Below are 25,472 nucleotides of genomic sequence, written 5' to 3'. Positions count from 1 at the left end.
AAAACACTATCCCGGGTTCTTCTAATTTTGAATGACTAAATCTTAATTCAAAGGGACTGACTGGCAGTGTTTTTGCTTTATCTAGACCAGTTCCTCATTCCTTATTTTAAAAAATCAGAATTCCAGGTTCAATAATCACCAGGTACGTCACTCCATTGTTTCGAAGTCGGAAAATATTTTGGCTTTTTCCATTTTCCGTTCATACAACCTTTCCACTTGAAAATCCTAATGCAAAGTATGCATTTAGCGGCGCGAGTGCATTATAGAGTGGGCTATTAGCTACATTGTCAGAAAAATGTTTCCTTAATTTGCAATATTCTTGAGCTTAATAGTTTTGTGTTCAAAGTTAACATTTTTTCTCTCCCATTTTTCTTTCATTCTGATCCAGAAGAAAATAGTGTGCAGATGTTTCAAATGAACTTGTTCTCCCAAATTCCACCATGAAATCAAGGCATTTATGGCCCTTGTCTTTGTTTATTAGTGCCGTCCCGCCCCCCCCCCCCAAAGCCTTGGCACTATTAAAAAAGAATATTGCTGCAGGATTTATGGAAGCTAACTTTCACGTGTTTTCTATTTACTGCAGGTAAAGTTGTGCACTTATTCTGATGGCTCAGCGGAGTGGCCAAGAAGATCCGGAGAGATATCTCTTTGTGGACAGGGCTCTGGTTTACAACCCTGCTACTCAAGCTGACTGGACAGCTAAGAAACTGGTTTGGGTGCCATCAGATCGCCATGGCTTTGAGGCTGCCAGCATCCAAGAGGAGCGAGGTGATGAGGTTGTGGTGGACTTGATGGAGAACGGCAAGAAGGCTCTAGTCAACAAGGACGACATTCAGAAGATGAATCCCCCCAAGTTCTCAAAGGTGGAAGACATGGCTGAGTTAACGTGCTTGAATGAGGCTTCGGTCTTGCACAATTTGAAGGACAGATACTACTCTGGTTTGATTTATGTAAGTTTCAAATGTTTTACATATTTGCACAAATTAAGTTTTAAAAGTTGTTTTGTGCTCCATAGGCTAAGACTTGTGATCCTCCTGTTCCTTTTCTGAGGGAAGTTGTGGTAGGCATATGTGCAATCTTCAAATTTAGAGAAGCCAGTTTCCCATACCCCTCAAAAGTCCAATAGTAACCACTTTGAATCCCCCCCTCATAGAACATAGTGCGGAAGGAGGTTATTCGGCCCATTGAGTCTGCACTGACCCACTTAAGCCCTCACTTCCACCCTATCCCCATAACCCAACAACCCCTCCTAACCTTTTTGGACACTAAGGGCAATTTAGCACGGCCAATCCACCTAACCTGCACGTCTTTGGACTGTTGGAGAAAACTGGAGCACCCGGAGGAACCCCACGCAGATGGGGAGAATGTGCAGACTCCGAACAGACAGAGACCCAGCAGGCAATTGGACCTGGGACCCTGGCACTGTGAAGCCACCGTGTTATCCATTTGTGCTACCATGCTGCCCTCGAGTAGTGTATATTTGATGCATCATGCCTGTATGATTGGGAGGAATCAATTCATTAAGTTTTGATTCTGTTTCATTAAAATTATTTACAATTCATCAAAGTATGGGTATACAATTTTAAAAAAACAACCATCTGGGTGTGTATTTTATCTTTGTGCACATACTGTTAATTATTAAATTAAAGCAAAATACTGTGGATGCTGGAAACCTGAAACTAAAACAAAAACAATTCTGGAAAAACTCAGCAGGCCTAGTAGCATCTGTGGAGAGAGAAAACACCAATAACGTTTCTGGTCCGAATCCTACAAACTCAATGGGAAACTCAGATGTGACTGGGGCAGCGTGATGATGCAGTGGTTAGTACTGCTGCCTCGTGGCATCGAGAACCAGGGTTCTATCCTGGTGCCCGGGTCTCTATGTGAGGTGTTTGCACATTCTCACCCCAAAAGATATGCAGGGAAGGTGAATTGGCCATGCTAAATTGCCCCTTAATTGGGGAAAAAAAGAAATGGGTACATTAAATTTAAAAAAAAAAACTCAGATGCTGCCAGGCCTGCTGCGTTTTTCAAGCTGTCAATTATATTAAAGCAAATAAAAACAGATACTGGATAAACTCAGGCAGACCTGGCAGTATCTGCAGCAATGCTGGGGTGACCAAGTTATATTAACTTGATAGATGGGCTGAATTTTGCATTTCTGTCCTTTGTAGCTCCATTATACAGGAGGTTGAGAGTAGTGAGGTCATGAGTAAGGTTTCAAGGCTGCAGGAGTGTGCAGGCAGGAAGGTGGTTTAAAGTGTGTCTACTTCAACGCCAGGAGCATCCGAAATAAGGTGGGTGAACTTGCAGCATGGGTTGGTACCTGGGACTTCGATGTGGCCATTTTGGAGACCTGGATAGAGCAGGGACAGGAATGGTTGTTGCAGGTTCCGGGGTTTAGATATTTCAGTAAGCTCGGGGAAGGTGGTAAAAGAGGGGGAGGGGTGGCATTGTTAGTCAAGGACAGTATTACGGTGGCAGAAAGGACTTCTGATGAGGACTCTTCTACTGAGGTAGTATGGGCTGAGGTTAGAAACAGGAAAGGAGAGGTCACCCTGTTAGGGGTTTTCTATAGGCCTCTGAAAAGTTCCAGAGATGTAGAGGAAAGGATTGAAAAGGTGATTCTGGATAGGAGCGAAAGCAACAGGGTAGTTGTTATGGGGGACTTTAACTTTCCAAATATTGACTGGAAACGCTATAGTTCGAGTACTTTAGATGGGTCTGTTTTTGTCCAATGTGTGCAGGAGGGTTTCCTGACGGTATGTAGATAGGCCAACAAGAGGCGAGGCCACATTGGATTTGGTGCTAGGTAATGAACCAGGCCAGGTGTTAGATTTGGAGGTAGGTGAGCACTTTGTTGATAGTGACCACAATTCGATTACGTTTACTTTAGCGATGGAAAGGGATAGGTATATATCGCAGGGCAAGAGTTATCGCTGGGGGAAAGGCAATTATGAAGCAATGAGGCAAGACTTGGGATGCGTAGGATGGGGAAGGAAACTGCAGGGGATGGGCACAATTGAAATGTGGAGCTTGTTCAAGGAACGGCTACTGCGTGTCCTTGATAAATATGTACCTGTCAGGCAGGGAGGAAGTGGTCGAGCGAGGGAACTGTGAAAGAAGTTGAATCACGTGTCAAGAGGAAGAAGGAGGCTTATGTAAAGATGAGATGTGAAGGTTCAGTTAGGGCGCTCGAGAGTTACAAGTTAGCTGGGAAGGACCTAAAGAGAGAGCTAAGAAGAGCCAGGAGGGGACATGAGAAGTCTTTGGCAGGTAGGATCAAGGATAACCCTAAAGATTTCTATAGATATGTCAGGAATAAAAGAATGACTAGGGTAAGAGTAGGGCCAGTCAAGGACAGAGGTGGGAAGTTGTGCGTGGAGTCCGAGGAGATAGGAGAGGTGCTGAATGAATATTTTTCGTGTATATTCACACAGGAAAAAGACAATGTTGTTGAGGAGAATACTGAGATACAGGCTACTAGACTAGACTGGCTTTAGGTGTTAGCAATTCTGGAATGTGTGAAAATAGATAAGTCCCCTGAGCCGGATGGGATTTATCCTAGGATTCTCTGGGAAGCTAGGGAGGAGGTTGCTGAGCATTTGGCTTTGATATTTATGCCGTCATTGTCTACAGGAATAGTGCCAGAAGACTGGAGGATAGCAAATGTTGTCCCTTTGTTCAAGAAGGGGAGTAGAGACAACCCTGGTAACTATAGACCAGTGACCCTTACTTCTGTTGTGGGCAAAGTCTTGGAAAGGTTTATAAGAGATAGGATTTATAACCATCTAGAAAGGAATAATTTGATTAGGGATAGTCAACACGGTTTTGTGAAGGGTAGGTCGTGCCTCACAAACCTTATTGAGTTCTTTGAAAAGGTGACCAAACAGGTGGACAAGGGTAAAGCAGTTGATGTGGTGTATATGGATTTCAGTAAAGCGTTTGATAAGGTTCCCCACGGTAGGCTATTGCAGAAAATATGGAGGCATGGGATTCAGGGTGATTTAGCAGTTTGGATCAGAAACTGGCTAGCTGTAAGAAGACAGAGGGTGGTGGTTGATGGGAAATGTTCAGACTGGAGTCCTGTTACTAGTGGTGTGCCACAAGGATCTGTTTTGGGGCCACTGCTGTTTGTCATTTTTAGAAATGACCTGGAGGAGGGCGTAGAAGGATGGGTGAGTAAATTTGCAGATGACGCTAAAGTCAGAGGAGTTGTGGACAGTGCGGAAGGATGTTACAGAGGGACATGGATAAGCTGCAGCGCTGGGCGGAGAGGTGGCAAATGGCGTTTAATGCAGAAAAGTGTGAGGTGATTCATTTTGGAAGGAGTAACAGGAATACAGAGTACTGGGCTAATGGTAAGATTCTTGGTAGTGCGGATGAGCAGAGAGATCTCGGTGTCCATGTACATAGATCCCTGAAAGTTGCCACCCAGGTTGATAGGGTTGTTAAGAAGGTGTACGGTGTTAGCTTTTATTGGTAGAGGGATTGAGTTTCGGAGCCATGAGGTCATGTTGCAGCTGTACAAAACTCTGGTACGGCCGCATTTGGAGTATTGCGTGCAGTTCTGGTCGCCGCATTATAGGAAGGATGTGGAAGCATTGGAAAGGGTGCAGAGGAGATTTACCAGGATGTTGCCTGGTCTGGAGGGAAGATCTTATGAGGAAAGGCTGAGGGACTTGAGGCTGTTTTCGTTCGCGAGAAGAAGGTTAAGAGGTGACTTAATGAGGCATACAAGATGATCAGAGGATTAGATAGGGTGGACAGTGAGAGCCTTTTTCTTCGGATGGTGATGGCTAGCACGAGGGGACATGGCTTTAAATTGAGGGGTGATAGATATAGGACAGATGTTAGAGGTAGGTTCTTTACTCCGAGAGTAGTAAGGGCGTGCAATGCCCTGCCTGCAACATTAGTGGACTCGCCAACATTAAGGGCATTTAAATGGTCATTGGATAAACATATGGATGATAAGGGAATAGTGTAGATGGGCATTAGATTGGTTTCACAGGTCGGCGCAACATCGAGGGTCGAAGACCCTGTGCTGAGCTGTAATGTTCTATGTTCTCCCCTTATTGCCAGAGTCTTGTATCTTTTCCAAGTGATAATTTCTATGCATTTAGTCCAAAATGTTTTCCTGTAAACTGTTTGATTTGGGAGTGGGGGGGATTGGCATGTTCAATTGTATTCATGCCATAGACCATTGTCAGCTAGAGAACAATAGGTATTATGAATAGGAAGCCTGACATTTCACCACCTTCCAGCTGAGTGGTTTTAAGGTCAATTCTAGTGCCCTTGTTGCCATGTAAATTACCATGTGACTGATGGGAGAGTTGTAAATTAACCTGACCTCATCAGGTTAACAACAAAACAATTATCATAATCCTTGTTTGAGTTCTTTCATTAACTCTAGTCTGAAGTTTCTAATGGGGCCAGAAACCGAGTTCTGTTTTCTGTATAAATGTAAACATTTTTCAGGACGTCACTAAACTTAAACAAAATTTCCTCTGGGAAGCAACCTAGTAGCACTAGCTTGTTTGCTACTGAATATTCTTTCTTGTCTGATCCTCTTTCTATCCTTCTCTTTACTCTTCTCCTCTCGCTTTTTTAAAATAACCTGCCGCAAGAAGGATCTTTCATGTTTGTCCGGATGGGTGTGGTACCATGGGCATTCACAGCTTGCTAATTCTTAACAATTGATGCAAGGCACCAAATATCAAGCCATTTGTGCCTGATGCTGTCAGCTTGTTCGTTGAGTAGCCTCCTGGGAAATCTTTGGTGCAGGCCAGGAATTGCACCTGGTCTCTGGCTTGCTGATTAATTGCTAATGGTGCTGTTGTTGCTTTCTACAAAACCCAACCAGAATTGTAACTAAAACTATTGTTGTTCACGCTTGCCCTTGGTGGGATAAATATTAAACCGATATCTTGGAAGAGGTACTGTGAGCTTATGCCACCACATCTCATTCAAAACGTTAATGATTTGTTTGATCTGACTTGAAGGAAAGGATGGGGATGGTCAGTCGGGTGTTTGTTGAAGTAATGTGGCCTTCCTTGCTTCAGATAATTAAATACAAGTTACTAATGAATCCAGTAAGGAATCTTAGTCGGGAAGCTTTACTGGATTACCTACTGGACTGAAAGACTTGTTTCCTGACTAAGATTCTTGTACTTCCTTTAAAATTGTTTTTAATTGCTGGTGTTGAGGGGCCCTTGACAAGAGAATGGAGATACTGTCTGTAGAACTAGTTACTTATCACCAGTATTTCTAAGCAGTTTCCCATGGGAGTAGTCCAACAGTAGTTGTTTGTTGCAGATTTGTGACTTCCCTGCAATGTGAGAACATACTGTGCAGTTAATGTAAAATAATTTGTGGTTCTTGCTGTGAGTTTAGGCCTGGGGGGAGGTCTTCTAAGGTCAGCCAGCATACCTGCAGCTATATTCAGAGCTGCAATTGGAAGATGGTATTTAAAAGGGAAAAAAAAAAATCACCTGCACTTGGCTTCCAGTTGGCGGTTAAGACAAAACCTTGACTACAGGAAGGTTTCTGCACCTGCAAAAGTCAGCATTTGATGGGTTGCACCAAAAGCCCAATGCTGGCTCTTGCCATCTCAATTGGAGGGCAACTCACTGTCTGACTCCACCACTGCCTGACTCCACCATCTGCAAGTCAGCAGTGTGATGGAGTTCTTTCCACTTGCCTTGCTGTGTGCAGCTCCAACAACACTTAAGTTTGACACCATCCAGGACAAAGCTACCCATGTGATTAGGCATCCTGTGCACCATCTTGAGCATTCACTATCTCCACCATAGGTGCACCATCTAAAACGGGCTCTGTAGTAACTCACCAAGGCTCCTTCGACAGTACCTTCCAAACGCCCAACCTCTACCACCGAAGAGGAGTTAGGGCAGCAGGTGAATGGAAATACCACACACACTGAACATAAACTATCCTGATTTAGAACCATATCACTGTTCCTTTTCTGTGGCTGGATCAAAATCCTGGAGCACTCTCCCTAACAACACTGCAGATGTACCTACATCTTGTAGATTGCAACAGTTTAAAGTGGCAGCTCACCACCACCCAATTAGGGATGGATAGCCCAGCCAGTCATGTGTGCTTCCGTGAACGCAAATCCTTTGGAAGTCTGTTGCAAGATGCGTGTCAAAGTAAGACGCAAGATGTTTCTTCTATCAGTGAAAAATAAAAAATGTAATCACTCAATTGATTGGAAAACGTCACTTAAAACCCAGGATCTCCAGTTAACCCATTTAAAAACCAATAGTTGTTCATTGTGGTGCTCCTTGTAGCAGGTGAATTAACTCTTGGATAGCTGCTTTTGTATGTTTTAACTGGGAAGGCAACTTCTACAAGTCGCCCATTGTGGAAATGAGATTGGCAAGTTTCCTTTTTCAACTGAATCATTAATGAGCTAAGTTAGTTTTTGAATTCCTGTTAAATAAAGACAAATGCAGCCTGCATTGGCATTGCTGATTAGCCGGTTAAACATTGTCCCTTGTAGACAGCAAGATTGTGACTGTCTGTGCTTTAGTTAACAAAATGTAAATTGAATAAGATTAAAAAATTATCTGCCAAATCTACTTTTTTTTCTACTTTAAGCACTTTTCCTCCAGTACACGGCTGCCTGGCTGGTGTTAGTACAGATTACAGGGCAGCAATTGGCAATTATTTTATATTTGACACCTGAATCCTCTCTGGTTGTAGGAACCTGACTCTGAGTTTAGTTTCAGGGTCCCTATATTTAATCTCTTTCACAGATGCTTTGTAGTTTATCTTTTTGTTCTGACCTGTTTTGAGAGCCTTATTAAGCTTCCACTGTGGCAGTACTGTAACAGAATGATTGTATGTTTTCAGAGTTATAACCGACAGCTGATGACGTCTTGTATATCTAGGTTTCCTTAGTTTTCAGACCTAACTGTGCCCTGATGAGCAACCTGCCCTGACGTACAAAGGACTCCCTTCCAACGCAGCAGGTTCAATTCTGGATTTGAATGGAGATCAGTAAAGTGACAAAATATACATTTAAATCTAAAGTCTTTCACGATTTGCAAGTTTTTCGATTTCACACTTGGTGCATTCTGCGCATCTGCGTCATTCATGGTGAATGAGTCATTGCTGAAAAGATTGATTCAATGGTTACAGGCCTCTTTTAAATCATTATTCTCTTCATGTACTGACCCAAATAAAGGCCATAACTGGGTATAGCAAAACAGTGGTCAGGTACTGGTAACAATTACCTAAGCTGTTTAATATAGGAAAGATCAATTGAATGTTTACGCCATGCTGCCATATGTGCTTATATTAACATAAACTCCTTTACGCTATGTTAATGGTTTGATCGTAAGGCAGTTATGCAATTCTTTTATAAACAACATTATCATTGTTTAGTTTAACGTGGATAATTAATCTCAATAGACTTGAAATTTCAAGACTCTGGAGATGGTGCTTATTCTGAGCATCCAAATTGGCTGCAAACCAGAAACTGGTTGCATTCTGATAAGTGAGCGAGTAACATTTAAAATCTTTCTACGCAAATCTCTAGCATGATGAAATGAAAATCGCTTATTGTCACAAGTAGGCTTCAAATGAAGTTACTGTGGAAAAACCCCTAGTCGCCACATTCCGGCGCCTGTTCGGGGAGGCTGGTACGGGAATTGAACCGTGCTGCTGGCATGCCTTGGTCTGCTTTCAAAGCCAGTGATTTAGCCCTGTGCTAAACAGCCCCTAATGTCCATTGGTATTTGGTGTTTTATTTTCCTGCCTGTTTGCCAATATTAATCTCTAGATGTCCAGTCCCCTCTAGTTTCAGGTACATGGCAAAATATTTTTGGGTGATGCTGCAGTGTAAACTTATTTAGCCATGGATGATGCACATGGACCTTTCCCACCAAGTTCCAGCAACATTGTTCACCAATTCCTTTCAACTGCCCAGCAAAAGAAAAGGCAGTCCCCAATCAAATGTTGAAATCTGTAAGTGTACAGTTGTGTGTATTTAGTACGGATGCTAACCCTGGGTAGATGTTATATCTATGATTCAGTGTACCAGAGTGACCAGACGTCTTGCATTTTATGGGCTGTCCAAGCATCGCACATACACTCTGGACTGCACCCCCACCCCCCAACACACTCTGGACTGCACCGCCCCAGCTTGCTGTAAAAACTGGAAACAAGCTAACATTTCAATCCATTATTCCTAAATCAAGATGTTGTAATTCAGCTGTTTCACTATAAAAGGAGACTTTGAGCTTTTTGAGGCTACCTGCAGAATGTGGACTGAATATGGCGTGAAGTCGACAGTAACATTGTAATCAGTTACTTGGAGCATGAGTGGTAGTGGTAACTCATAAAAAAGATTGAAAAAGCATTGTACATTGAGACGGAGGATAAAAGGTCATTTCTCTGCCTTAAGCCTGAGATCGGGTGTAATGCCAGTCTGGTTAGCTTGGATCTGATATGTCCCTTGTCTGGGGATCACAGAGAATCACAGAATAATCCAGTGCAGAAGAGGCCCATCGACTTGGCCCGTAGCCTTGAATGTTATCAAGTGCTCATCCAGGTAGTTTTTAATGGGTGTGAGGCAACCTGCCTCTACCATCCTCCCAGGCAGTGCATTCCAAACTGAGCCACCCTGTGGGTAAAAACGGTTTTCCTCCAATCCATCCCTAAACCACCTGCCCCTCACCTTGAAGTTGTGTCCCCTCAAAACTGACCCTTCAACTAAGGGGAACAGCTGCTCCCTATCCAGCCTGTCCATGCCCCTCATAATCTTGAACATCTCGATCAGGTCGCCCTCCGTCCTCTCTGCTCCAGCAAAAACAACCGAAGCCTATCTAACCTCCCTTCACAACTTAAATGTTCCATCCAAGGCAACATCCTGGTGAATCGCCTCTGCACCCCTTCAGTGCAAATTACATCCTTCCAATAATATGGCGACCAAAATTGCGCACCGTACTCTAGCTGTGGCTTCATCAAAATTCTATACAACTCCCAACATGTACACATCCAACATGACCTCTGCTTTTGTAATCTATGCCTCGAATGATAAGGCAAGTGTTCCATGTGCCGTTTTCACTGCTCTTTAACCTGCCCTTCTGCCTTCAGAGATCTATTGCCAAGGTCCTTTTATTCCCAGTGTCAGACCATTCTTTGAATACTTCCTTGTCAGGGTTAAATGCCAGCTGTCACTTTTCTGCCCATTTGGCCATCCCATCTGTATCCTGTTTCAACCCAAGATACTCAACCTCCCTGTTTACCACACGGCGAATTTTGTGTCATCCGCAAACGTACTGATCCTATCCCCCCTCACAGTCATCTGTTATTTATCTAATGTCATACAATAGGGGACCCAGTACAGATCCCTGGGGTACGCCACTGGACACTAGCTTCCAGTCACTAAAGCACCCATCACACTCTTGTTTCCTACTGCTAAGCCAATTTTGAATCCACCATATCAAGTTACCCTGTATCCCATGTGCATTTGCCTTCTTTATATGTGCTATGTGGGACCTTGTCAAAGGCTTTGCTGAAATCCATGTAAACTACATCATCTGCATGACCCTCATCTCCACACCAGATCACATGCTCAAAACTCAAATTTATTAGGCATGATCTCCCTCTCCTCTGACAAAGCCAAGCGGACTATTCCTGATCAAACCTTGTCTCTCCAACTGGAGATTGATTCTCTCCTTCAGTATTTTCTCCAATAGTTTCCCTACTACTAACATGAGACTCTTGTCTGTAGTTCCCTAGCTTATCTCTACAAGCTTTCTTAAATAGTGATACCACATTAGCTGTTCTCCAGCCCTCTGACACTTCCCCCATTCCCAGAGAAGAATTAAAACTTTGGGTAGGAGCCCCTGCAATCTCCTCCCTCTCCTGCCACAGCATCCCGGGACACAATTCATCCGGACCTAGAGATAAGCCTGCCAACACCTAAAATGCCTTGTCACTCTGTGACAAATTGCTCAAGAACCTCGCAGTCTCTCTTCCTGAGTTCCATAAATACCTCCTCATTCTTTTGAGTGAAGACAGATATGAAGTATTTGTTCAACACCCTACCAATGTCCTCTAGCTCCACCCCACCGATTTCCCCTTGGCCCCCGATAAAAATCTTGATTTTTCCCTACTCTTACCAGCCAAAACTTTCTCATGTCCCCTCTTTGCTCTCCTCATTGTTTTCTTAAGCTCCATCCTGCATTTTCTGTACTCCACTAATGTCTCTGTTGATTTGCTCCCCTTGTACTCTCTAAAAGCCTCTCTTTTCCTTATATTCTGAATGTGTCTGATCATACGTGGTTCTCTGGGCTTGTTACTCCTTCCTATTACCCTAGACTCCCCCCATTCTTCTGTACATTTCCCCTTTAGCAACTTGTCTATTTATATTTTGTGGTCACCATCACTAAAATGCTCCCCCATATCAACCACCTGTCCAGCTTCATTCGCCAGAATTGGTTCCAGCACTGCACCATCCGTTGTTGGACCTTCTACATATTGAGCTAAAAAGTTCTCCCGTATACATTTGAAGAACTCCACTCCATCTAAGCCCTTAACACGATGACTATCCCAATTAATGTTGGGAAAGTTGAAATCGCCTAATATAATTACCCTATTATTTTTACACACCTATTTGAATTGTGCACATATCAGCTCCTCAATTTCCCACTGAGTGTGGGGGGTCTATAATAAACACCGAGTAATGTGGCTGTCCATTTTTTAAGCTTCATTTTGATGCCCTCTCCAAGATTTCATCTATCCTTTAAGGGGTAAATGACTCCTTAACTAATAATGCAATGCCTCCTTTTTTTACCCCACTCCTCTATCTCACCTGACGATTCTATATCGTGGGATGTTGAGCTGCCAATCCTGCCCTCCCTCAACCACGTCTCTGTGATGGCTACTATATCACAATTCCACCTATCAATCCTTGCTCTTAATTCATCTGTTTTACCTGTATTACTCCTGACATTAAAGTAGAGGCCATCCAGCCTTGTCTTACTCCCTTGAAACTTACTACTGTTGTAACCCTCTGGCTTGCTTTTCTATGTTATGCTGTGTCCCTATTCTGCGAACAGTCTGCATCCCCTCCCCCTGCGACTTAGTCGAAACTCTGCCAACAGCACTAGCTAACCTTCCAGCAAGGATATTAGTCCCACTGTGGTTCAGATGTACATGTCCCACTTGTACACGTCCGACATTCCCCAGAACAAGTCCCAGTGGCTCAGGAATGTAAAATCTTCACTCCTGCACCAACTCATAAGCCACAAATTCATCTGTGCTATTCTCCTATTTCTGCCCTCGCTAGCGCATGGCACTGGGAGTAATCCAAAGATTACAAACCAGGGCGGTCCTGATTTTTAGTCTACAGCCTAACTTCCTGAATTCTTGATGCAGGACCTCATCCTTCTTTCTACCTATGCCATGTACCATTACCTCTGTCTTATCGCCCTCCCCTTCAGATGTCCTGCAGCTGTTCAGTGGCACCCTGGCACCAGCGTGGCAACACCGTCCTGAAGTCCTTGACGGCCACAATAGCGCCTATCTGGGCCCCCCCCCCCCAACAAACCTGGGGATGAATCGGCCTCCGAAATAGAATATAGATTTGTGAGCAGGACCCCAGTGAACTCTTGAACTGACTGCCTGGTGGTCTCCCATTCCCGTACACTTGTGGCTCCCCTCGTGTTCTTTTGAGGGCAGGTAGGAAATGAAAGGAGCACCTCGTTCCCTCCTTGTCAAACTCTCTCAGTCAGCAACCCCCCACTTTAGTACTCCAATGCAGCCCGAAGTCAGCACTCCAGTGCAAACGAACCATAAACTTGGCGCAAGTAAGGAGATGAATTAAGGGCTTGCCCTATCTCCTGCAATTGCCTTTGTAATTCTGAACAAGGTATAAATTTAGAAATGCCACTTTAAAGTTGCTAATTTCCAGCAATCGATTTGCACAATTCAGTGGAAATAAAATTGGCTTGTGATGCATCAGCTTGCATTTCCTCCAAATCAGATGGGAATTTATTTTTTAAATGGAAGGCAAAGTTGAATAAGGTGCATTACTATGGCAGTTAGCATAACCAATTTGTTCACCGACTCCGTTAGAAGGATCACAAAATTAAAAGCTCGACCTGGGCTGGAATAAGCAAATAATTTGTTGTGTCCCAGCTGGCTGGCTTTTGGAAAGACCGAGCAGGCAGGAATACTCTACAAGTTTAATAAAGTTGTAAGGAAGTATGTCCCTATTCCATCTGTATCCAAAATCCCTATCCAGTTCCCAATTAAGGGATATACCAGATATTCAAAGACTTGCAATCATTAACAAATCCTGGTAGTTACTGTCAAGATATGTATAAATTATCCATTTTTATTGGGACATTTGGGTTCCAGAAATTGAAAGTAGTTTGGTACAAAGGATTCCAAAACGCAGAGGTATCCAGGCTTCTCTAGTCACTGAAGAAGCAGGGGTTTTGACGTGGGGAAGACCTCAGTAATTGATAAAAAAGCACTTTTTAGTTTTCCGAAAAAAAACCTAGCTTTTAAAATATTTGTTTGGGATTCTGACTGTAGAATTCTCTGGCTTTGCTCTTAACAGACTTGTCACTGTAAAAATAGTTTGTTTCTCAACCCCCCCCCCCCCCCCCCCCCCCAAATTTTTCATGCTGTCTGTTTCTCTTGTTTTAGACCTATTCTGGACTCTTCTGTGTGGTCATAAATCCATACAAGAATCTCCCCATTTATGCGGAACAAATTATTGAAATGTACAGGGGGAAAAAACGACACGAGATGCCACCACACATCTACGCCATCTCTGAAAGTGCCTACAGGAGCATGTTGCAAGGTAAGATGCAAAATTGTTGTTCGGAGGGGGGGGGGGGCAAAATCCGCAATTTCCAATTTATCTTGAGCATGTGGGAAACCGTTCCCTCCTGTCACCCTTCGATATTGGCGAAATCTGCAATTTCCAATTTATCTGGAGCATGTGGGAAACTTTTTTTCCCTCATGTCACCCTTCGATATTGGCAAAATCCGCAATTTCCAATTTATCTGGATCATGTGGGGAACTTTTTTTCCCCCTCCTGTCACCCTTCGATATTGGCAAAATCCACAATTTCCAATTTATCTGGAGCATGTGGGGAACCTTTCCCTCCTGTCACCCTTCGATATTGGCGAAATCTGCAATTTCCAATTGATCTGGAGCATGTGGGAAACTTTTTTTCCCTCATGTTACCTTTCGATATTGTTTGGTACATGCAGCAAACCTTTTGTTTTCTAGTCATTTGTGCTTTCAGACTATATGAAAACGTGTTCTGGTCTCGAGTAGTTGAAACTGGGAAGATGGATCTGTAGATTGTGGTGTTCGTTTTTTATTAATACCTCATTTGTACACTGGTCCTGTCAGACATTTTGAAAAGGCTTGAGAAATGGGTTAGGTGGGGGTTACAGGGATAGAGCAGGGGAGAGGTGCCTAAGTAGGGTGCTCTTTCAGAGGGTTGGTGCAGACTCAATAGGCCAAATGGCGGCCTCCTGCATGTACAGATTTGATGGATTAAAGACAGCAAGAAGCTTCGACCTTGCTTAAAATAAGAAAAGATTTCTAAACTTGGAGAACAGAAAGGAAAGCAAGTTGTTTGACTAAATTAACTTCCTTGTTCGGCTGTGTTGCTAGTTCAAGTGAGGGAAATTAATTATCTGTTGCAAATCCTGATTTGATTCTGTTATGGATCAAATCTGACTCATTGTGTAGTGCCTTTTTATGGTGTAACTGCAGGTATTGTGAGATCAGTTTTCCAGTTTATTCTGCATTTACAACCAATTTAGTGCTGAGTTTGTCAGATGTTCATTCAATTATCTAGAACAAGATGTAATTTTGAGTACGCATCCTATTAGCATTGAATCCTGATGGATAGGAGGACAAACAACCAGAGAAGAAGATGTGCTTATACAAGAGTATTATTTGCTGTGGTAGTTAATTACTAAGCATTTTTGTTTTGGAGTGAGGATGGTGTCGATTTTATTCATGGTTATTGATTCTGCTGCTTCCATTTGTACCACCTCCAGACACATTCTGGTTCCTTACCTGGCCTATTATCATATCCTGCCTTGCATCATTGCCCTTTTGCTTCCACCCAAAATTAATTCTTTCTCCCTCCACAGATGCTGTGAAGTGCATTTCCAGCATCAACAGTATTTTGCTTTTGAGGATTAACACTGTCAAATTCCTAATTTTCAGCCTAGTGGAGTCAGAAGGCCATGGGTTCGAAGCTCATTGTCCAGGCTGACACATCATCAGTACTGCACTGCCGGAGTTGTCATTTGGACTAGCAGCTCCAGTAGATATGGGACTACTTGAAGCGAAGCAGTGGTGTATCCTGAACCACTAACAGCAGATTCTCTGGCTATCTGTTTCTGTGGCCTTGCAGTGTGCTGGTTAACTGCTGCATTGAACTATTTGCAGTGTAAACACACAATTGTGGCTGTAAGGAAGTGTTATGTAGATTCAGGATTCATTCATTCTTGGGGAGATGGTGGCATAGTAGTAATGTTACTGGATTAGTAATCCAGAGGCCCAGGCTAATACTCTTGAGAACACTCATGAGGACACTGGTTCAAATCCCACATGCCAGCTGCTGGAATTTACATTTAATTACCAAGTGCAATTAATTTTAAAAATGACACAAAGGGTGGCATGGCAACTTAGCACTGCTGCCTCAGTGCCAGGGACCCGGGTTCAATTCCGGTGACTATCTGTGGAGTTTGCGTTCTCCCCGTGCCTACATGTGTTTCCTCCCACAGACCAAAGATATGCAGGTTGGGTGGATTGGCCATGCCAAAAACAAATGCCCCTTTGCGTCCAAAGATGTGCAAGTTACGGGGCTAGGACGGGACAGTGGGCCTAGGTAGGGTGCTGTTTCAGAGGGTTGGTGCAGACTCAATGGGCTGAATGGGCTTCTGCACCGCGTTCTATGGTTCATGCACCCCTTTTTCTCTCCACTTCTGCAAACCAAAAAAAACATAAGCAGGTTTTGACTGCGCTTCTGTGAGCTAGCTAGCCAGGAAACCCCCGCCGATGGTGCCAAGCATCCTACCCCCACCACCCTCACACTGATCTCCTCTCCTCTCTCTTCCTCCCCCCTCCTCCCTCGAACATACATATGCAAAACATCACAATCCCCAACAAACACAAAGATGACATCACAATGCTGAACAAAGAAAAAAATCCCCCCCCCCCCCCATTAAGAACAAAGTTAGCTCTCAAACAAATCATAGCAACAGCCCCAAACTAGCCTCACTTTGTGCAAAACAATACATACAAAACCGAAGAGAAAATAAATTTAGCAGCATATAAAGAACACAATTACTCACTCCCAAGTTCAATGTCCTCCATCACCGGTCAGTCCCCTGTCCTTAACAAAGTTCATTACCTCCTCTGGCAATTTGAAATAAAGTTCCTGGCCCTCATAAGTGACCCACAATTGCGCTGGGTACAGCATGCCAAACTTCACCCCCTTCTTAAAGAGGGCCGATTTCACCTTATTGAAACTCTCCCTTCTTTTGGCCAGTTCCATACCCAAGTCCTGGTAAATGCACAGCTCATTGCCTGACCCATCTCAAGACCTGTTCCTTGTCCAGGAACCGGTGCATTCATACCGCCATCGTCCTCGGTGCTTCATTCCTCAGCGGCTTCCTCATCAGTGCTCTCTCCACCCTGTCCATCTCCAGGGTCGAGCAAACACACCTTCCCCCCCAGCAGCTTCTTGAACACGCGTGCCACATATGCCCCTGCGTCCGATCCCTCACTGCCCTCCAGGAGGTCAACAATCCTCAGGTTCTGCCTGCGTGGCATGTTCTCCAAATCCTCCACTTTCTCTTACAACCTCTTCTGGCGGTCCTTCAGCAGCCCCATCTCCATTGCCATCGCGACTAGCTGGTCATCGTCCTCCGCCACCGCCTATTCCACCTTCTGGATCACCTGGCCCTGGGCTTCCAATCTCTGCTCCATATGATCAATCCCCGTCTTAATCGGATCCAGGTATTCTTTTCTTTGCTTTTCTTCTGGAGAAAGTCCACCAGCTGCTCCATTGACCACTGGGCCGGCAATTTTGGTCCCTGACCCTCCGCCATATTCTCCTGTACTGCAGACTCCGCCCCCTTCTTCGACCAACAATCTTCCTTTTCAGATCATTTCTGGTCCATGAATCCATACTCTAGTGGGGAATCCCTCTTCTCTACTTCACCAGTCTCCTGTTTTGTCGATTAAATCCACCATAAATCGGGACTAAGGGTCCCAAAGGTCCACCACGAGCGGGAGCTACCAAATAAGCGACCACTCACTCCATGCCGCCACTGGAAGTCGAGCGGCTCCAGTATTTTGTTGCCGCCAGTGAGATTGGGGGGAGAAGATGAGCAATAGGTCATTTTGTTAACTGTTTGCAGGCCCCAGACCTACAACTTCATTAGGAATTTAACGCCCCTGGACACAGTTGGTGATGTTTGTGAAAGAGCTCTTCAATCCCAGACCCCCTATGCTACAGCACTTTATGTTTAACTCTGCTGTCTGGGTTGCAGGCGAGACTGTTTTGGCTTTTGTTTCCAAACTGTCAGTTGGCTAAACTCTGCAAATTCGGCACAGCATTGAGCAACCGTCTGGCCTGTAGTCAACAACATTGATGTGCAAAGGATATTGTCTTCCGAGACTAAGATATCTCTGTACAAAGTGATTGAAACAGCCCCAGCAACCAAATGCGCTGAGAAGGGTGGAGTTTCCGAAGTGTGCATGAGGGCGAGGTAAACCAACTATGGAGTGGAATGGCTGCAAGGTATGCACCCAGACGGACATAGAGGAGGTTCATACACCATTCCCGTAGCAGGATTATAATCAGCAATCGGGAAGAAAAATGGGCTGTCAGCCCAGGAATTGTGACTAATGTTACAGATGTGGGGGAAATGGCTTCCAAGAAATGTCACTGCAGAAATTTCATCTATTTAGGTGCAACAGGGAGGGCCACACCGCAACACGTTGCCCATACCAGGCAGGGCACACCAAGTTTTTGGGGAAAAAAACTCACAACTACACCAGTGAACAAAGTAGAGAAGAACTCTGAAGAGGAATCAGAAATTTACAGACTGAATATGGTAAATGGCCCAAATAGAAATTGTTCTTGAGGCCAAGGGTGAGCATTAAGCATGGAGGTCGACATGGGGGTCAACCATGGTGGTGGACGAACAAACTTTCAAATATCTTGGAGTAGGAGTAGTCCCAAGTAGCACAACCGCCAAGTTGGTGATGTATACAAGAGAAACCGTGAAGATTTTGGGTACAACGATGGCACTAGTGTCGTATCAGCAACATGATGCCCATTTACCCATGATTGTTGTGGAAGGACCGCAACCAAGCCTTTTGGGTTGAGATTGGTTAAATAAATCCAGCACATCAGATGGTGCTTCTCATTTGTGAAACTATAAAGATTGTCTTTCAGAACAAACTAGGCTCACTTATACAACACTCTATTTAAGTCATGCTTATTTACAATTGGAACTGGACGAGGATTCCCAGAAATGTGTGACTATCAATACCCAAGGGCTTTTTCAATACACCAGTTTACTTCTGGTATCTCTTCTATCTGCAACATTCCCATGCGCAAAGGGAAATCTGCTCCAAGGCATCCCTACGGTTGTGGTGTACCTCAATGAAGTTAGTCACAGGAAGGTCACACAAGGAGTTTTTGGTCACCTTCGAAGTTTTAAGAGGATTCCGAGACACTGGCATCAAATTCAAAAGGGAAATGTACATTCCAAGCCAGTGCGGTCACATATTTAGGATTTAAACTGGATCCAAAAGGCCTGCACCACCTTGATGTATCTGCACCAAAGAAGTCACAACACTAATTCATTTTAGAGTGGTAAACTACTGTGGTGGATTCATCCTCAACTGGCAACTATGTTGGTGCCACTGCCAATGGCTGGATGTCCAGGAAATGGGCATCACCACCTTGGCTGCCACCATTGAGACACTGTTGCATCTTCGCCATCCATAGTATTCGCCGCGTATTGGTATCCAACAGTGGCATGGCTTTCGTGGGGAAGGAACTTCAGCACTTCACCAAATGAATGGCATTCACTGCATCCTTGCCATCTGGTATCGAATGGAGTAGCCCCCCCCCCCCCCCACATACATACATACATACATACATACATACACACACACACACACACACACACACACACACACACACACACACACACACATCACCACTCGAGTAGCAGAGCCTAATGGGTTAGTGCCTTTGTACTTGGACCTAGTTTTCCCCAATTTGATGGGGAAGGTTGAGGTGTGGCAAGCTTGCCAAAAGAAACGCCATGATTTGTCAGGTCACTTAACCGGTGGACTAGCAGAGTACACAAGTACGGAAGCACAGAGACCATGCAAGGAGCAGAGAGGCCACAACCCCAATGTATGAACAGGTGGCACCAGCAGGCACCGCCAACTGCCCCACTGCAGAACCTGATCTGGGGGAACCGGAAAGTTCCGTAGAGGCCCCACTTGGAACCCCTGAGAGAGCTGGAGAGGGTGATGCCACCGAAGCACTGGCCGAGTCCTCAATGCAACCTCCTGCTAATGACGCTACCTCACTGGTGGAGGAACCGGTCAGGGGGACTTGGGCAGTCTACCAGGTCTAAGAAGTACCCTGACAGATTAACCCATATGTCAGACTGTTATGGACATCCCTTTTTCATGCCGCAGCCTATGCTGTACATAGTTAACAAAATGACCTAAGATGTATATATATGTTATTGAAGGACTTAAAGGGGGAGGGATGTGGTAGTGTGGCCCCAAGAGCTGATCCTGTGTGGGCCACGTGACCAGATCTGGTCTATTGTGTAGGAACCCTGACCAATGGGGAAAAAGCGCTGGGAGCAGGGGACTGGTCAATGTGGACCCATGATTCATAAGAGCGAGGACCTGTTTGAGAGACCTCTTGTGCCTGTATATGGTTAACTTTTCTGCTATTCTCAATAAACTCCTTTTTGTTGCACATGAAGCCACCACAGTTGGTATTGCAAGCTAGATCAACATTTATTGCCACTCCCAAATTGCCCTGAGAAGGTAATGGGTGAGCTGCTACCTTGAACAATCACAGTTTGTGCAGTGAAGGTGCACCCAAGGGAGTTCAGGATTTTGGTACAGCGATGGTTAAGGAATTGAGATCTACTTCCAAGTCAGGATGGTAGGGGATTTTGCTGATGGTGCTGATCCCATATGCATGATTCCCTAACCTGTGTGGGAAGTTTTGTCACAGACAAATTGGCAAATTGCTGCCATTTCTTCCAAATGGTACATCAATGGTAGAATGGATACCATTGAGCTCGAGTGTTGGAATGGCACTCCTCGAGGCTAATGGTAGTATTACCTCGCACCTCTGAGTTGCACCTCGTAGATGGTGGGGAATGATTTTGGAGAGTTGGGAGGTGAGCCACTGTCTGCAGAGTACTGTTGCTAACTTTTGCCTTTGTTTAATTGCTCTGTTTTATCACCTTTGCTCTTGAGTCGCCAGGTACCTTTCTGATGCCGCCACGTGGTTCAAGTCCGAGTAATGATCAATAATCCAATACACCGCTTAGTAAGATTTAAATCAAAGCATATTTATTATACACAGTAATCACTACTCATGTACAAATTCTACGTCTAAGCTACTTCTACGACTAACAGGCCAATACTTAACTCGGAACTGGCCCACCAGTTCAGGGAAACGAATGGCCTTTCATTTGGGTTCTGAGCCTGCGGGATTCGAAGTTGGTACAGATTGGTAGCTAGGAGCGCCTATCTAGTAGTGAGCATTGAAGTAAGACTTGCTAGATTTCAGCGATGGCTGGACCGGTCACTGTCAAGGGTTGGTTCGCGTTGCTGAGTGACCCGGTCCAGAAGAGAAGCAGAGGGCCGATTTGAACTTGGGCTTGATTCTTAGTCCCCAGGGGCTTCCCGCCTTTCGGGGCAGACCCTGTACCTGGTTCCAAGTGATTAGACTTTGTCCCAATCACTTGGTTCGATTTTCTCCAATTTTGGAGCAGTTCCCTGATCGATGGGCGGTCCTGAGGTGGTCGTTCTCCTCCCATTGTGTAGGCTTCTGCTGGCGCCACTGAGTCTGGTTTAGCTTTGTGTCTAAATGTTGCTCATTGTTCCCGGGGATTGCTCGTTAATATGCAGATGGCTGGTGTTTTGTTATGCTGTTGGTTGCCGGTATCGATCTTGTCTGGCCTTTCCAGAGGTAAATACACACTCAACCCGCAGCTGCTTGTTTGTGTCCTGTTGGCTGACTTTCCCATCAGCCTTTGCCGTTCGCCATTTTAAATCAGGAGTTAGCCATTCTAAATGGGGAGTTAGCCATTTTAACTGCCTACAGTACCCAGCTCCTGCAGCCACAGTATTTGTCCAGTTAGGTTTCCGATCAGTCATCCTCCGGAAGGTTAAACCTCTAGATAAAGAGGGTTATTGTATGGCATGAAAGATACTTGCCAATTATTAGCCAAAGCCTTGATGTTGCCCAGGTTCTGTTGCATGACATGGACTGCTTCAGTATCTGAGGAATTCCGAATGAATGGAACACGGAAATCATCAACCACCACCACTTCTGACTTTTTATGATGAGAGAAGAAGGTTGAAGCAGCTGATGATGGTTGTGACTAGGGCACAACTCTATGGGACTCTTGGGGTTGGGATGATTAGCCTCCAGCCACCACAGCCACCTTTGATTTGTGCTTTATGTGACTCCTCCCTGACTCGCCCCCACAATCCCATCCACTTAGACACTTGCCTTCTCCATGGTTTGTTATTTTCAATGGGACATTATAAACTCATCTGCTTTACGACCATTCTTTCCGTAAGAAAGGGAGAGTGTCCTTCTTCGCTTCCTCCGCTCCTTTTACACTTGCTGCTGGAGCTGGGGGTGCACTTCATTGCTCGAATCTCACCTGAGCCAGGAAGATTGGGTGAGAATTTTAGTGGAGGTAAGTGGGTACGGCATGCCAATCTACCGCTGAGTGCCACTCCAAGGGAAATTATGGCCCAAGATACTTTGTGAGAACAAGAAAGAAAAGTTAAACCCCTTCAAAGGTATGTAAAGGACAGATTGAAAAATTATTTCTAAAATTCAATGAAGGGGTAAGTAAATGCTTGAATGCAAATTGGTTCACAAACAAAGGAAGCTGAGTGTTAGGAATGTTGTAAAGATTAAAATTTTGCATTTTTAGACAGGAGCATTAAGAATTTTATACTTTTTTTGAAACTAGCTTTAGATTTAAATTTTTTTCTAAGTTGTCTTTTTCTACTTGATCCCAAAGATTCCATAAGCATTGCTGCTCTATCAAATTCCCACTGTCTGAAATCCATTTTAGTCCTGGGAAAGGAGGGGAAATGTAGAATCATTTTGAAATTTCAAGACCGACATTGATCGTGTTACCTATGTGGATAAATGGGGTTGACATAAAAATCAGCCATGATCTAATTAAATGGGATGATCTAACCGGAGGTTTGGAATGGCCAGCACTGAATCCTATCTTCTGAAAAATAGGTATACAAATAAAACTGAACTGCCTGCATGTATTCCTGGACTATCGGTGAGTTGGATTTGGGGGCAGGAGGTATGGCTGCCGACTTGACCAAGCCCCACCAGCTGGGACTGACCAACATAAGTGGAATTCTTAAACTGCTGGCTTAGGAATGACTGACCAACAAAAAACAGGCCATCGCTCTCTGATCAGTAATAATCTTTTCTTCCATAATGGTCTGCTGATTTTTGGCCCAAGTGAATATGATGCAATCGGTAAATATTTGTCAACTGAAAATGCACGTTCCAAAAGAAAGTTGCTGATGTAAACTGCACTTAAAATAGTACAAATCAACTGTAGGATTTGCAATGCTTGAATGTTCATACATCAGATGTTTGTAATTGCAGCTGCAATGCATCATATTGGGCCATCTTGGACAGGTTCCATATTAATGGCTGTTCATGTAGGTTTGAATTGAACTCTCTAATGGTTGTTTTGTTTGGGGGTTATACCAGAGTGACGGAGAGCTGACATGATTACTGGAGTTCCTTTGTTCCCATATGTTTCTAGACACATTGTGCAGAGATAAGCCAGGTGGTCTGGTCAGTGACACTGGCATGAGCTAGGCAAAATGGACTTTTAACAGACAGCGACATAGTGGTTGCGTTGTTCTGGTTTTATTGCAAGAGGCTAGCTGTTAGTTTGATCCGTTATATGCAGTTGGGCTTTTTTTTTTTCCTGTCCTCTTTTATTGGTATGCAGCTGTGTAAGTTATCTGCTTCAGAATGTGAGTAGTTGGTATGCTGCTGAATTACTGAGCAGTGTGTGCTCTTGCCCTTGTGCTCCCAATAAGGCCAGGGTTTGAGCAAAAGGTTGTTTATCTTTGGCACCTCCCAGATATTTGGAAGATATGGGGAAAGAGGGGGGACAAGTATCACTTCAGTTAAAGGCTTCCTGTTCACCACTTCATTTCTGTAACCTCACTGGTTTTAAATGGGAGTGTTTGTGTGTTATGGAATTCTCTCTCCACAAATTAAGACCATAAGAAACAGGAGCAGGAGCAGGTCAGACAAGAGCAGGTCAGAGGCTAGGAATCCTGCAGTGAGTAACTCGCCAAAGCCTGTCCATGATGTACAAGGCACAAGTCAGGAGTGTGATGACATGCTCTTCAATTTGCTGGATGAGTGCAGCTACAACAACACTCTTGACAGCATCCAGGACAAAGCGTCCCACTTGATTGGTACCCCTTCCACAAAGACTCCTGTTCCAAGTCACTTACCGTCCTCACTTGGAAATAGATTGCCATTCCTTCACTCACTGGGTCAAAGGTCCTGGATCTAAGGGCCACCCCCACCCAGAACCCCTGTAGTGCCGGACATGACCAAAACATGTGGGTGTGGTTTGCTGGGCTTCTCGAGCATCTCCCACACCTATCCTCTACCCTGAAAAATTTACTGAGCCTTGCTCCGGTCATATGCGCCCTGTGTAAAACCTTGAATTGTATCGGGCTTAGCCTGGCACACGAGGACGATGGGTTTACCCTACGTAGGGCATCGGCCCACAGCCCCTCCTCAATCTCTTCCCCCAGCTCTTCTTCCCATTTCCCCTTCAGCTCATCCACCATGATCTCCCCCTCGTCCCTCATTTCCCTGTATACGACACCCTGCCATCCCCCACCCATGTCCCTGAGATCACTCTATCTTGAATCTCCTGCATCGGGAGCTGCGGGAATTCCCTCACCTGCTGCCTCGCAAAAGCCCTCAGTTGCATGTATCGAAATTCATTCCCTTGGGGCAACCCATATTTTTCCGTCAGCGCTCCCAGACTCGCAAACGTCCCGTCTACGAACAGATCTCTCAGTTGCACATCCCCCGCTCTCTGCCATGCTCCAAATCCCCCATCCATTCTCCCCGGAACAAACCTTATGGGTATTTCTTATCGGGGACCGCACCGAGGCTCCCGTCCTTCCCCTATGTCGTCTCCACTGCCCCCAAATTTTTAGTGTTGCCACCACCACTGGACTTGTGGTGTATTTCTTCGGGGAGAATGGCAACGGCGCCATCACCATTGCTTGTAGGCTGGTTCCTTTGCAGGACGCCATCTCCAATCTCTTCCACGCCGCTCCCTCCCCTTCTCCCATCCACTTACACACCATTGAGATATTGGCGGCCCAGTAGTATTCACTTAGGCTCGGTAGTGCCAGCCCCCCCCTATCCCTACTACGCTGCAAGAACCCCCTCCTCACTGTCGGGGTCTTCCCGGCCCACACAAAACTCATGACACTTTTCTCAATTCTCTTGAAAAAAGCCTTCCTGACCATCACCGGAAGACACTGAAACACAAAAAGGAATCTCGGGAGGACTACCATTTTGACCGCCTGCACCCTACCCACCAGTGACGGGCACCATGTCCCATCTCTTGAAATCCTCCTCCATCTGTTCCACCAATCTTGTTAAATTAAGCCTATGTAAGGTTCCCCAACTCCTGGCTTTCTGAATCCCTAAGTACCGGAAATCTCTTGTTACCTTCCTCAGCGGTAAGCCATCTATTCCCCTGCTCTGCTCCCCCGGATGGACCACAAACACTCACTCTTCCCCATATTCAATTTATACCCCGAAAATACCCCAAACTCCCTGAGTGTCTGCATTATCTCAGGCATCCCCTCCACTGGGTCCGCAACACACAGCAATAAATCATCTGCATACAAGGATACCTGGTGCTCTTCTCCTCCCCTGAGTACTCCCCTCCACTTCCTGGAGCCCCTCAGTGCTATAGCCAGGGGCTCAATCGCCAATGTAAACAGTAACGGAGACTGGGGACACCCTGCCTTGTCCCTCTATGAAGACGGAAGTAGTCAGACCTCTGTCTGTTCGTGACCACGCTCGCCACCGGGGCCCTATACAGCAGCTGTACCCATCCGA

General features: G+C 45.0%; 1 protein-coding gene across 7 annotated transcripts in view; it reads left to right on the top strand.

Annotated features, from left to right (window-relative positions):
- LOC140395442 (myosin-10) overlaps window positions 1–25,472 on the top strand; it is a 194,539-nt gene that overhangs the window by 16,511 nt on the left and 152,556 nt on the right. For all 7 annotated transcript variants that reach the window (XM_072483201.1, XM_072483200.1, XM_072483199.1 and 4 more), the window contains exons 2-3: window positions 584–950; window positions 13,690–13,846. In XM_072483201.1, coding sequence (XP_072339302.1) covers window positions 606–950; window positions 13,690–13,846 — 502 coding nt within the window. In that variant the 5' untranslated portion in view covers window positions 584–605. The remainder of the gene's footprint in view (window positions 1–583; window positions 951–13,689; window positions 13,847–25,472) is intronic.

Source organism: Scyliorhinus torazame, chromosome 18 (genome assembly GCF_047496885.1).
Source record: "Scyliorhinus torazame isolate Kashiwa2021f chromosome 18, sScyTor2.1, whole genome shotgun sequence".
Classification (NCBI taxonomy): domain Eukaryota; kingdom Metazoa; phylum Chordata; class Chondrichthyes; order Carcharhiniformes; family Scyliorhinidae; genus Scyliorhinus; species Scyliorhinus torazame.
This window is presented reverse-complemented; position numbering and strand designations above follow the sequence as displayed.